Below are 12,859 nucleotides of genomic sequence, written 5' to 3' on the forward strand. Positions count from 1 at the left end.
ATGGTGTCCGTTAAAAAAAACAAAACAAAACAAAACCAAAACAAACCCAACTTTATTGCAGTCCGATGCAGTGTCTGAAATAGCTTTTCTAAAAAAAAACCAAAAAAACCAGACCCTCAAAATTTGATAAAGACTTTTGCTTTTATTCCAATCACAGAATATCTGGTGTACATTTTGAAAGAAAAAGCTTAATTTCCTTGTTATTTTTTAAATCAAGTTTAAAAGGGGAAACTAGCGATAATAGTAGTGAATGATATAATTTGCTTAACTGAAGTGAAAAATCTTAAATTTTCCTGTCCTATTTCTCACAAGGGTTTGAATACTGTTCCTTGTCTAAATATTCCTCCCCCTGGAGTACAAATCATTGCACATGACAAATAGTGACATGAAGTATAGTTTTAAGGGGATGCTGTCAAAGTCATTCCTGCCTGTAAATGATTTTGCCTTAAGAGGTTGAAAACAACATGACTTTTATACAGGAGTGGGTGTTTTCTAAATTCCAGTACCAGTAAAACATCAACAGAGTGTTCTGCAAATTGGTTGGACAGTGTCAAATGTGAAAGGCAGGCTGTGCGCGTGCAGGCCGCGCGTTAGATCTGTAAACCCTAGTGCAAAAGAACACCCTGGATTCTCCTTGCAGATAGGCAAATACAGAGGTTAAAGCAAATGGTGCCCGTATAGTCAAGCTCATCGTGAAGCATAAATTTGAAAGACCTGAAACGTAACATATTCATGTTATTGCACTAGTGTGCGGTAGTTTTGTATTTCGGTGTGATTTTACCCCAATCTCAGAGGACCACCGTGCTTTTACAAATGCAGTCCCACTAGTTACTGTCCTCAGAATACATTTACAAACTCAAAAGCAAGAGGCTACTGGGGACAAAGGGGCAGCAGCTGGGGAATAGGAGGAAAACTGCCTGCAAGGGAAGGTGGGTGTGTAGGGGAAATGTCCATGGGTGCTGCCCGCTCACTTATACAACCTCAATACTCGTTGAATTCCAGGGTTGTTTTTATTACATGGATAAATAAACTAGAAGTAATTTTAAAAAATCAAACTAGTATTCAGTCTTATTAGTTTTTATGGCTTCCATAACATGAATGTTCTAGAAATGGGATGCTAGACTTCCAGAAAGTTGCAGGTCTCTGTTTTCCAGTGCAGATGTACGTGCAGCCACGGACACCCCTTCAAGCCCAAAAAAAGCGGTTCATTTTCCGAGCAGTGTAAGGAAGAGCGTACTGCTCCAGGACGAATACTGGGAGGGGGGCCCTCTCGAGTGCTTCCAGGTGAAAAGCTGGCATTGTGTTTCCCATGATCAGTGCATCAGAAGATGCTCTAACTTTGTTCTCCGTTTCAGGCTCGTTCGTGTTTGCTGTGACCGTCACTGATGCGGATGCTGGCTCCAACGCCGAGCTGCATTATTCCCTCGTGGGGAAAAACTCTGAGAAATTCCACATCGATCCAGCGAGGGGAGCGATCCTGGCTGCGAACCCACTGGCAGGAGAGTCCGAAGTCACCATTTCTGTTCACGTGAGGGACGGCGGACGGTACCCCAAGACAGACTCTACAACGGTCACCGTGAGGTTTGTGAACAGAGCAGAATTTCCTCGCGTACAGGCGGATCAGGAGACCTTCACGTTTCCTGAAAACCAAGCGGTCGGTACGGTTGTCACCACTGTCTCTGGGTCTTCAGCCAGAGGAGGCTCCTTGTCTTACTACATCGCCAGCGGTAACCTGGGCAGCACCTTCCTGGTTGACCAGGTGACGGGACAGCTTTCTGTCGGGCGGGCTTTAGATTTCGAAGCCATACAGAAATACGTGGTTTGGATTGAGGCCAGAGATACGGGCTTTCCTCCCTTTTCCTCATATAAGAAACTGGAAGTAACAGTGATAGACGTCAACGATAACGCACCGGAGTTTGAACAAGATCCCTTCGTTGCAGAAATAGCGGAGAACCTGTCTCCGCGGAAGATACTGACAGTGGCTGCTGTCGACAGGGACAGTGGTCTAAATGGACAGCTAAATTATGAAATAATTGAGGGCAACATGGAGAATAGTTTCAGTATCAATCGAGCCACTGGTGAGATCAGAAGCGTCAGGCCCTTGGACAGGGAGAAACTGTCTCGATACACACTAACCATAAAAGCTTCAGATAAAGGCACCCCGCTCCAGAGCACGACTGTCAAAGTTATCATTAATATTTTGGATGAAAATGACAACGCTCCAAGGTTTTCCCAGATATTCAGCGCTTCTGTGCCCGAAAATGCACCTCTGGGTTTCACGGTAACTCGAGTCACGACATCAGATGAAGACATTGGGGTGAACGCGGTCAGCAGGTACTCCATAAGGGATACGAGTCTCCCGTTTACCATAAATCCCAGCACGGGGGACATAACTATCAGCAGACCCCTAAACAGGGAGGACACAGACCGCTACAGAATCAGGGTCTCTGCACACGACTCCGGGTGGACGGTGAGCACGGATGTCACCATATTTGTCACGGATATCAATGACAATGCCCCACGATTTACAAAGCCATCCTATTACCTGGAGTGTCCTGAGCTTCCTGGGATTGGGTTGAAGGTCACCCAGGTTTCAGCCACCGATCCCGATGAAGGGTCGAACGGCCAAGTCTTTTACTTCATAAAATCCCAGTCTGAGTTCTTCCGAATTAATGCAACCACAGGGGAAATTTTCAACAAGCAGTATTTAAGGTACCAAAACTCCAGCGGTTCAAGCAATGTCAACATTAATAGGCACAGCTTCATCGTTACGTCTTCGGACCGAGGCAGTCCTCCGTTAATGAGCGAGACAACCGTCACCGTTAACATAGTAGACAGCAACGACAACGCACCGCTGTTCCTTGCTCATAAATATTTTACTCCCGTTACTAAGAATGTGAAGGTCGGCACAAACTTAATTAAAGTTACTGCAGCGGACGACAAAGACTTTGGGTTGAATTCTGAAGTGGAGTACTTCATCTCTGATGAAAGCAAAACTAGTAAGTTCAGGCTGGACAGGAGTACAGGGTGGATTTCTGTGGCATCTTCACTAATGGCTGATTTGAACAAAAACTTTCTGTTTAAAGTGAAAGCAAAGGATAAAGGTAATCCTCCACTCTCATCTGAGGTAGCTGTTGAAATAGTAGTAACAGAGGAAAATTACCATACACCTGAGTTTTCTCAAAGCCGTATGAGCATTACCATCCCGGAGAGTCACTCTGTTGGAACAGTGGTCAGGACAGTTTCAGCCCGAGACAGAGATGCCGCTATGAACGGCTTAATCAGGTATAATATTTCCTCTGGAAATGAGGCTGGCATCTTTGCTATTAATACAACTACTGGTACACTGACGCTAGCAAAACCACTTGATTTTGAGTTACGCCAAAAGCATGAGCTAGTTGTTACTGCCACGGACGGAGGTTGGGTGTCCAGAACAGGCTACTGCAGTGTCACTGTTAGTGTCGTTGACGTGAATGATAATTCTCCAGCATTCAGCCCTGAGGACTACTTTCCCAATGTGTTAGAAAATGCCCCTAGCGGGACAACCGTTATTCGTTTAAATGCCACTGATGCTGACTCTGGACCTAACGCTGTGATTGCATATGCTATTCAGTCCTCAGATAGTGACCTCTTTGTCATTGACCCCAATACAGGAACGATCACCACCCAGGGATTTTTAGATTATGAAACAAAGCAAAGTTACCATCTAACGGTAAAGGCTTTTAATGTTCCAGATGAAGAGAGGTGCAGCTTTGCTAGTGTCAACATCCAGCTAGAAGGGACAAATGAGTATGTGCCCCGTTTTGTGTCCAAGCTTTATTATTTTGAGGTGTCTGAGGCAGCCGCCAAAGGTACTGTTGTAGGTGAAGTTTTTGCAAGTGATCGTGATATGGGAACTGATGGAGAAGTCCACTACCTTATCTTTGGCAACAGCAGAAAGAAAGGCTTCCAGATAGATGAGAAAAGTGGCCAGATCTACGTTTCAGGGCCTCTTGACAGAGAAAAAGAAGAACGAATCTCTCTGAAAGTCCTCGCAAAAAATTTGGGGAGCATTCGTGGTGCAGATATAGATGAAGTAACCGTTAATATCACTATACTGGATGCTAACGATCCTCCCGTATTTACCTTGGGAACCTACAATATACGCATCAGCGAGGGTGTTCCTCCAGGCACCCATGTCACGTTTGTAAGTGCCTTTGATTCAGATTCTGTCCCTAGCTGGAGCAGGTTTTCCTATTTCATTGGGTCTGGCAACAACAACAGTGCCTTTTCCATCAACCCGCAGACAGGGCAGGTGACGGTCACTGCCGAGCTGGATCGAGAAACGTTGCCTGTGTACAACCTGTCTGTGCTGGCCGTCGATTCGGGAACACCATCTGCTACAGGAAGTGCCTCTTTGTTGGTAACTTTGGAAGATATCAACGACAATGGCCCTACCTTGTCCACCAGCCAAGGAGAAGTCATGGAGAATAACCGTGCGGGAACCCTTGTGATGACGCTTCAGTCATCAGATCCTGATCTCCCTCCAAACCAAGGTCCCTTTACTTATTACTTGCTCAGCACTGGCCCTGCAACCAGCTACTTCAGCCTTAGCACCGCTGGCGTGCTGACAACGACGAGAGAGATTGACAGGGAGCAAATCAGCGATTTCTACCTGTCAGTGATTACGAGAGACTCTGGCATTCCTCAGATGTCTTCCACAGGAACTGTGCAGATCAAGGTAATAGACCAAAATGACAACCCATCTCAGCCCAGAACGGTAGAAATCTTTGTTCATTACTATGGCAACCTCTTCCCAGGTGGAATTTTGGGCAACGTAAAGCCACAGGATCCAGATGTGTTAGACAGCTTCCAGTGCTCCCTCACCTCAGGAGTCACCAGCCTCTTCAGCATTCCAGGGGGTACCTGCGAGTTGCACTCGCAGGCGAGGTCCACGGATGGCACGTTTGACCTGGCTGTCCTCAGCAACGATGGGTTGCACGGTGCCGTCACCAGCAGCGTCCGGATTTTCTTCGCGGGCTTCAGCAACGCCACCATTGACAACAGCATCCTCCTCCGCCTGAGCGCCCACAGCGTGCGGGATTTCTTGACAAATCACTATCTGCACTTCTTGCGCATCGCCAGTTCCCAGCTGACGGGGCTGGGCACTGCTGTGCAGCTCTACGGGCTGTACGAGGAGAGCAACCACACCTTCCTGATGGCGGCCGTCAAACGTGGCAACAACCAGTACGTGAATCCCAGTGGCGTGGCCACCTTCTTCGAGAGCATCAAAGATGTCCTCTTCCGCCAGAGCGGGGTGCGGATCGAGGCTGTGGACCACGACTGGTGCCTGCAGAGCCCCTGCCAAAACGGAGGGAGCTGCCTGAGGAGGTTGGCGGTGAGCCCGGCTCTCAAGAGCCACGAGAGCATCCCCGTCATCATCATGGCCAACGAGCCCCTCCGGCCCTTCGTGTGCAGGTGCATGCCAGGGTACGATGGGAGTCTGTGCGAGACGGACATCAACGAATGCCTACCTTCCCCCTGCCACAATGATGGGACTTGCCACAACTTGGTGGGGGGCTTCTCGTGCAGCTGCCCAGAGGGCTTCACTGGCATGGCCTGCGAGAGGGACGTCAATGAGTGCCTTTCCAACCCGTGCAAAAACGGTGCCGCCTGCCAGAACTTCCCTGGAAGCTTCAACTGCATTTGTAAAACCGGGTATACAGGTACGTTTTTACTTCTTTGTATCTTGCAGTCCAGAAGAGATAGAAAGAGGGCAGAAACATGCCTTTTTAGCACAGAATTTCTGAATACGAGCATCCCCAAGAGGTGAAGAGGTCAATCTAAAGGAGGTATTTGTAGTTATTGAAGACTCAGAAGACCAGGTGCCTACAGTATTATTTTGTTTTAGCTCTGTCCTCAGGCAAATCTCACGTACCTGATTTATATTAGAACAGAAAGATTTTTACAAGAGCTATTTTAATTTATTAAACATGTAGAAACCATTTCTAATGCTTAAGTATGATTTTTCTCTTGTATTGTTATGCATATCACGGTAGCCTTTCAAGTCTGCTAGGAGTGTGTCAAGCAAGAAAATTGGCCTCTGCCCCAAATTGCTTACAGTCATACAAGACAGAAAACAGGTGAAGGATATGGGAAAAACCGGAATTCAGGCAAAATGATCAAGCATGTATGTTCTGTGTTTTGTCCCTTTGTCATTTTTTTTTTTTTCATTAACAACAGAAATGTCTGCAGCGTTTCTACCTCTTCTGAGTATTTTTTTCTCTAATACTTATTACACATTCAACCATAGCAGCATTTTGTCCCTCGAAAAGCAGGCTGGTGTTTGCTTCTGTCGTGAGTACGATATTTAAGGAAGGTCTGAACAATTTTAACCTTTGCTTGTGGCCACTTTTTACAGACATCATAAAAAAAATGTAACCGCGGCAGATTAGGTAAGGTTTTCATTACCTTTTCTGAGGAGTATTTCTCTATTGCAGATGCCCCAGGGCAGCCCAGGTCAGCACAGCCGTGCTCGTTATGGTGTGGGTGTTCGGGCTTGCCACCGCTGCCACTAAAACTCATTTGTAACCAGTGGAGTGATCAGGGCGTTGATTATTCTTTTGGGTTGTTTGTTTGTTTTTTTTTCTTAAACCAGGTTAGTACAGAAGATATTATACATTTTATTGCAAAGGAGAAGGTTAATCAATTTCAAAATAAAGGCTTAACTGTTTCATTTAAAACACAGCTACAGCAGCGGGTACATACTCAGGGTAAAAGGTCTGTTGATATAAAGGACACTGATGTGATCTTTTGTGTGAACTTCACAAACGTACTGCTGAGCCTCAGGTTAGGAGCAATTACTGTTAATTGACAAGCAGTTCTAATTAAGTTACCAGTCCAGGGTTTTATTTCATGTTGTATTAGTACATCAAATGATTTTGCCAGGAGCGTGGCGAAATAATTCTAGGGCACCGATCTCCTGTAACTCTTTAGGTCATTAGCACCAGAGTTTACACAGGCATATGTTTGCTGTTGCAATGAAGCAAAACACTTCATTAACTCTAGCAGCATACTATAGTATATGCCTCTAGCCTATAATCTGAAGTATTAAAGAAATGTCCAGCTATATTTTTCGGGTATTAAAGCTCGTATCTTGATGTTCAACCCTTACGTCAACTAAAAATAAAGCCCTACATGTGACAAGCTCAAAAAAAAAGCATTTTAACTAAGAAAATGTGATGAGAGAGTCTTACGTTTTTAAGTGTTGGATTTCTTTGATGCCATGAATTAAATGTGGCATCTCATATGAGCTTTCTTAAACTCCTTGTCAACACAAATAACTTTAAAATAGGCTGCCACTGAGGCAGACGTTTCTATTTGAGAGTCAGGTCTTTTTAAATTGGTTGGCTGTTGCAGAATCAAGAATTATTTAAGCATCTGGAGATTAATTGATCAAGACAGAAAACAAATGGCACCAAAGTATGCAATCAAAAACCAAAATATCTGTGGAGATGAACATCAGCAGACCTTATTAGGTATGATCACAATTAATATTCAGTGTATTTAGGCATTTTATGTCTGCAAAAGCATATTTGAAGTTCTGCAAATTTAATATTCAATAGGTTCTGCAAACAAATGTCAGAATACAGATTGTTTGAGAATGCTTGATGTAGAGACTATTATGTCATTATTATACTGCCAGCAGAAAGAGAACACAGCTGCTTGGGCATTTAATCCTGATTCATATATGATTAAAGATGGCCATAGTGAATGTAAAAATAAAGCCTGAAACTGTTTCTTTGTGAATATAAACCTTGAATGCATCAGAAAAAAAAACAAAACCACATCCAAAATAGCAGATTTCTAATCCAGTTTACCATATACATAGCTTTGCTGCTTCTCTTGAAATGAAAATACAGTCTCATAATTGAATTTGCATGCTCGGTAAAAAAATATTTACACGGTACTGCATACAAGTAGAAATTAGTATTTTCTGAGACAGGCTCTCTGTTCACCGTAGAGTACATGAGCTGTAGACCTTTATAATGGCCTACCTGAAAACTGAGAGTCTTACTTTTCCTTGATTTATTATGTTTTGTCAGCTGCATTTCACTTCATCATACTGCAAAGGTAATATAGTTCTTTTCACTGAAAAGGATTATAAAGACTGATTACCTCAGAGCAATATCATTAAGGTTTAAACAATCTGTTATAATTACATCTCTTAATGATGGTCAGGTTTTGTTTTTAAAATAATCGCTTTCTGGAGGGAATATACATTGTGATTTACAGTAGTTGTCTGCCCTTCCTTTGAACCCTTCATTTCCTGTTTTCCAGGACTCATTAAGATGAAGGAATGTAGGTTTGTGAAATTGTTTCAAATGCAAGATTAAAATATTAGAACAACCGTTTTGAAAGGTGGACGCAGAGAACCACAAAAACTAAAACTCTCAAATCAGCTGAAATCTAACCCACGAGCATTCAGCTGGTATCCGTTCCCGTTACATTTTTCAATTTAAAAAAAAAAAAGGGAGGAAGTTAGATTTTTGCATAAGCCCCTGCATGTGATATCATCGGTTTGAGGTGATGAATGCTAAGTGCTCAGTGCTGTCTGTTATCAATTATCCAGCGTTATCCTAATTTTCATGGTCTTCAGACAAAGGTCCTTCTGACGCAAAAGTGAATACCCCAATCTTCCAATGTTTCAGCTGAGAAGAGACCTATAAACTCAACTAACCACAACGTTCACCTCAACTGGAATGTTGCCAGGGTGGCTCTGGTTTGGAGTCTCCCTGGTTCCCAAATCATTGGCTGAGATGTTTCCTTCCCCTCGCTGGATTTGGTACCCTGAAACACTAAGCAAACGTATATGATTGGCCTAATTCTTTATGCTGTCCAAATAAAATTCTTCCCCAGCTGAGAAGTGCATAGTAGTCCAAATGTGTGGAAACGCTTCTTGAAAATTGACTTGCGTAAGCCATTGAAAACACACACATCTCAATTTTTCAAGGCACGTTACTTAGGTGGGATAAAGGTCTATTGTAAGATTACTCTTAAATTCATATTGTAAAACTTTAATCAGCAGACTGTTGTGGAAAATGACCTCTGGAAACCAAAGCTACTTTAGTTTTGTGAGGTTACGGTTTTTGGATTATTTTTCTGGTAAGCAGTAAAACTGAGCACTTGGGTTCAGATGAGGATGCTTTTATGCGTGGTGGCAAACAGTTTCTTACCTTCTTCAGTCCATTAAGTTTCCTTGAATGATTTGTTTTGTCTGTGCAAGAGCGAACTTCAAAGTAGCTAGTACTTGTGTAAATTCTCTGCTCAAGAAAAACAGTCCTCTCTAAAACTCCTTTTTTTCTTTTTTTTTTCCTCACCACAAAAAATAGTGTCTAGATATAAGCATAATGTCTTGGGCAGAACAATAAAAACAATGGGTTTGCAAGCTATGTTTTGTTTTTCCAAATCTAAATCTTTAGTACCACACCTTATTGTGTCTGTAACCCATGAAACCGGTAGCCCATCGAGGTGGACTTGAACAAATACGCGCTTTTCCTAAGGTACTGGAAAGCTAGCGTTAGCATGCTGCAAGGGGGGTCGCTGAAGGTGGTAGGACAACCTGCTACCATCCTGGATGGCTCTACTTGCTAGAAGAATAAGGTGTTAAAAAAGCCAAAGTTTAGTAGAAGTCACAGGACCAAGTACAGTGTAACTGGTATGACAGCAACTTACCTGGAGGAGTCCCCACGGTGAAGAAAAGACAAACACGAAAAACCCTTGCTGGATAAAGCCCTGAGCAACCTGACATAACTTCGAAGGTTGCCTTGCTTTGAATGGGGGTTGGACATCATGGCCTCCAAGGTCCCTCCAGTTTAACTTTTTCCATTATTTCTGAGGTATATGTCCTTATTCAGATGTCTGGAGAGATCCATTTCTGCCAGTCAAGTCTGGGCAATAACAACAGAGGGGAAGAAACAGGAGCACGGGAGGAACGTGGTTTAGATGAAACAGGAGCACAGGAGGAACGTGGTTTAGATGAAACAGGAAGAGGAAGAAGGTGCAGTCTGAACATTGTTGGACCATCCAAAAACCAGGAGTTGATAGAAACCGTCTGGATCTCGGCAGAGTAAGCAGTGCAGGCTGCCAATAATAGCTTGAAATATGGAGCCCTTTTCTTAGAGGATGGATGAGGAATGCGCGAGAGTTTCTGTCTCAGAGGAGTCTAAGACCAAAGATCTGACAGTAGCAGGAAATTTGGATAAATTGATGAAGTTCAGGATTCTGCAGAAAAGAGGAAACGAGGCCTTGTAGCAGCAACTGGCTTCAGAAGAAGCTGATGTAAGGTAATTGGTAGGTAAGGTTGCCTGGAGGGATGCACATAGGAGAAGAAATTCAGGAGAGTTGGCGTCTTTTAGAAGAAAAAAAAAGTGTAACTAAAAATTGTCTTAAAGCAGGAGAAAAAGATGGTTGTCTTTAAGAGCTTTAGGTGGTCATACCAGGATTATTTTTTTAATAGAAAATGAGTTATATACTAAATAAAAATAAGTGTCTGTTCTTTTGGTAGTAGTTCCATGACATTACATGATACTGTTTACCTACTTATTTATCAGTTTCTAGTTTATAACTCTTATCATCTGTTTACCAGGTTTTTCTAATGATCTTGCTTTATCAAAGTAATTTCTGTTAAACCCTTACACAGCACAACCATAGTGATAAACTAGAATAGCATTCCCAAGTTATACTTTTGTCCTGCTGTTATCTGGCTGAAGGACTCTTGCTTTCTAGGATAAGCATGCTTAGCGTGCGTTTACAGAGGGAAAATAAGCTTCATAGACATCTTTTGTTGGATTGTTATTCCAAATGTAAATAGATAGGTTTTTCCCAGGTCTTTAGCACTTCAGTGAATGGCAAAAAATAGCCAAAATTTCTTCTTCAGTTTAAATAAATATTAGTTTTAATAGCTCTGATGAATTGTTAAATCAGAGTATTCGTCTTCTCCTGTGTCAAAACAGTTGGAATAAATGCAAACACGCTTTTATTAGTTTCGTGAATTATTCAAACAATTATTAAATATGAAGATGATGTTGTTATTCACTGGTTAAAATATGTGCAGCTAAAATAAACAGCCATATTCTGTTGCTGACTCAGCAAATATGCCAGCTTTAATGTTAGCTGAGAAAAAGATGGGTATTTAGTTAGATTGAATTGCAAAAAACTAAGTAAGCCTTGTTAGCGACGCTTGGTTTTTGTGAAAACTAAGAAACAACACTGAGCTATTTTAAGCATCTCTGCCTCACTCTTGGTACGTGTTCTCCTCGGTGAGTCGAAGATCTGTACTATACACCCTAATTTTAAAATAAAGAAAACAGCAAAACCTAACATAAAAAACTAGTTCATCCTTCAGTCATGCCCATTAGAGAATAAAATATAAATAAATACCCCAAAAGCATAATTAGATTCAGACGCTGATTCCTGGATTTATGGTGAATCTACACGTTACGTATTAACCACAGGAATCCTCCAGCGCTGTTTCCATCCTGCTTGCAGTCGCACATGGAGGGCTGCTGCTCACACGGAAGAGCTGCCTGCAAACTTCTTTAGGTTAAACAGAAAAGTAGAGTGGAAAAAAAAGAGGTTTACTTAATTAGGTGACTGAAGTTGTGAAATTCTGAAAAAGCGAGCAGAGTTAATATAGTACAGTCCTGGTTTTCTGCAGTTGTAGGGACCAGCAATCCCTATGGGCCGCATATTGCACGTTGCTGTCATGTGAGATGTAACAATTATAAGATGTATGTGACACATGAGAACGGACACTATGCAAGCTCATGTGGCACTTTTAACTTAAACATATATTATATTTATATGGTGTGAGGAATAAAATAATTCCTTATGAGTGCAATGAGAAGCATTAAGAGGCAGTCTTATCCTGTGCTATGTGTATGTATCCTGGCCTAGATGAAGTTCAAGGAGAAGTCTGGAAGAGCGTAGCTGATTTTGCCAGTTTTTGCAGAGAAACATGATGGTATTTTCAAGTTTTTGCTGAGCAGGCAGTGAAGGCTGGCACTGCTGGCAGAAGGCAGGCAGTGGTATATAGTGGAAATGTTGATACACTGATAAAAGCTAAGCAATGAAAAACTTAGAAGTGAAGACCAATGCCTCTGTAGTTAGTTTCCATACAAAGAAAATCTTAGTTCTGTACAAAGAATCCCCTTGTCAGTATTCAGCATCTGTTAAAATCTTCACTTTTTCTCTTGGTTCCCTTCCTTGTTGAAATGAATTACGTGATTTCAGTTTATTCTCTGGTGAATAATATTTACCACATGTGACAATGTCTGCTCGAAAAAGGACTGTATCCAGGGTAATTTGTTTTAGCTCCAGAGGACTGTGGTCCCTCCTAGTCAGGAAGGAGGTTGTAATTGATGAGGAAAAATAAGAAACATCATATAATGTACAATAGCAGCCTGTGTTCAGCATGCCGTGTTCATAGAGGGTCTAGCAAGGGCTGTCTGTATCTCCTTCACACTATTAAGTACATTGCATTCCACAGGGGGGGAAATTTATTTTGTTTTTTTTAGTTCAGCTTCTTCTTTCATTTAATGATCTCTTTTTTACAGATATCAGTTAATAAAATGAATAATAACTTAAAAAAAATAGAACCACCTCTATGAGATAATTACAATAAGACTCTTGAAAAGTAAAGTTAATTTCTTTGGTCTGTGTATCATGCCTGTGTCAGGGCTGGGAGCAGCTCAGCATCGTGTCTGTGTTTCCTCTCTCCATCCCACAGCTACAGCTGGTCCCTGGCACCCTCCCTCCTGGCCATGCGTTCAGCATTGGTTCATAAGCTCATTACTTAAATACCAGCCTGACTTTGCTA

General features: G+C 42.3%; 1 protein-coding gene across 1 annotated transcript in view; it reads left to right on the plus strand.

The window, feature by feature from the left end:
• Window positions 1-12,859, plus strand: part of FAT4 (FAT atypical cadherin 4) — a 150,582-nt gene that overhangs the window by 115,086 nt on the left and 22,637 nt on the right. The window contains exon 9 of the mRNA XM_075090214.1: window positions 1,356-5,705. Within this exon, the coding sequence (XP_074946315.1) occupies window positions 1,356-5,705 (4,350 nt within the window). The remainder of the gene's footprint in view (window positions 1-1,355; window positions 5,706-12,859) is intronic.

The sequence above is a fragment of the Phalacrocorax aristotelis genome, chromosome 4 (genome assembly GCF_949628215.1).
Source record: "Phalacrocorax aristotelis chromosome 4, bGulAri2.1, whole genome shotgun sequence".
In the NCBI taxonomy this organism is placed as follows: domain Eukaryota; kingdom Metazoa; phylum Chordata; class Aves; order Suliformes; family Phalacrocoracidae; genus Phalacrocorax; species Phalacrocorax aristotelis.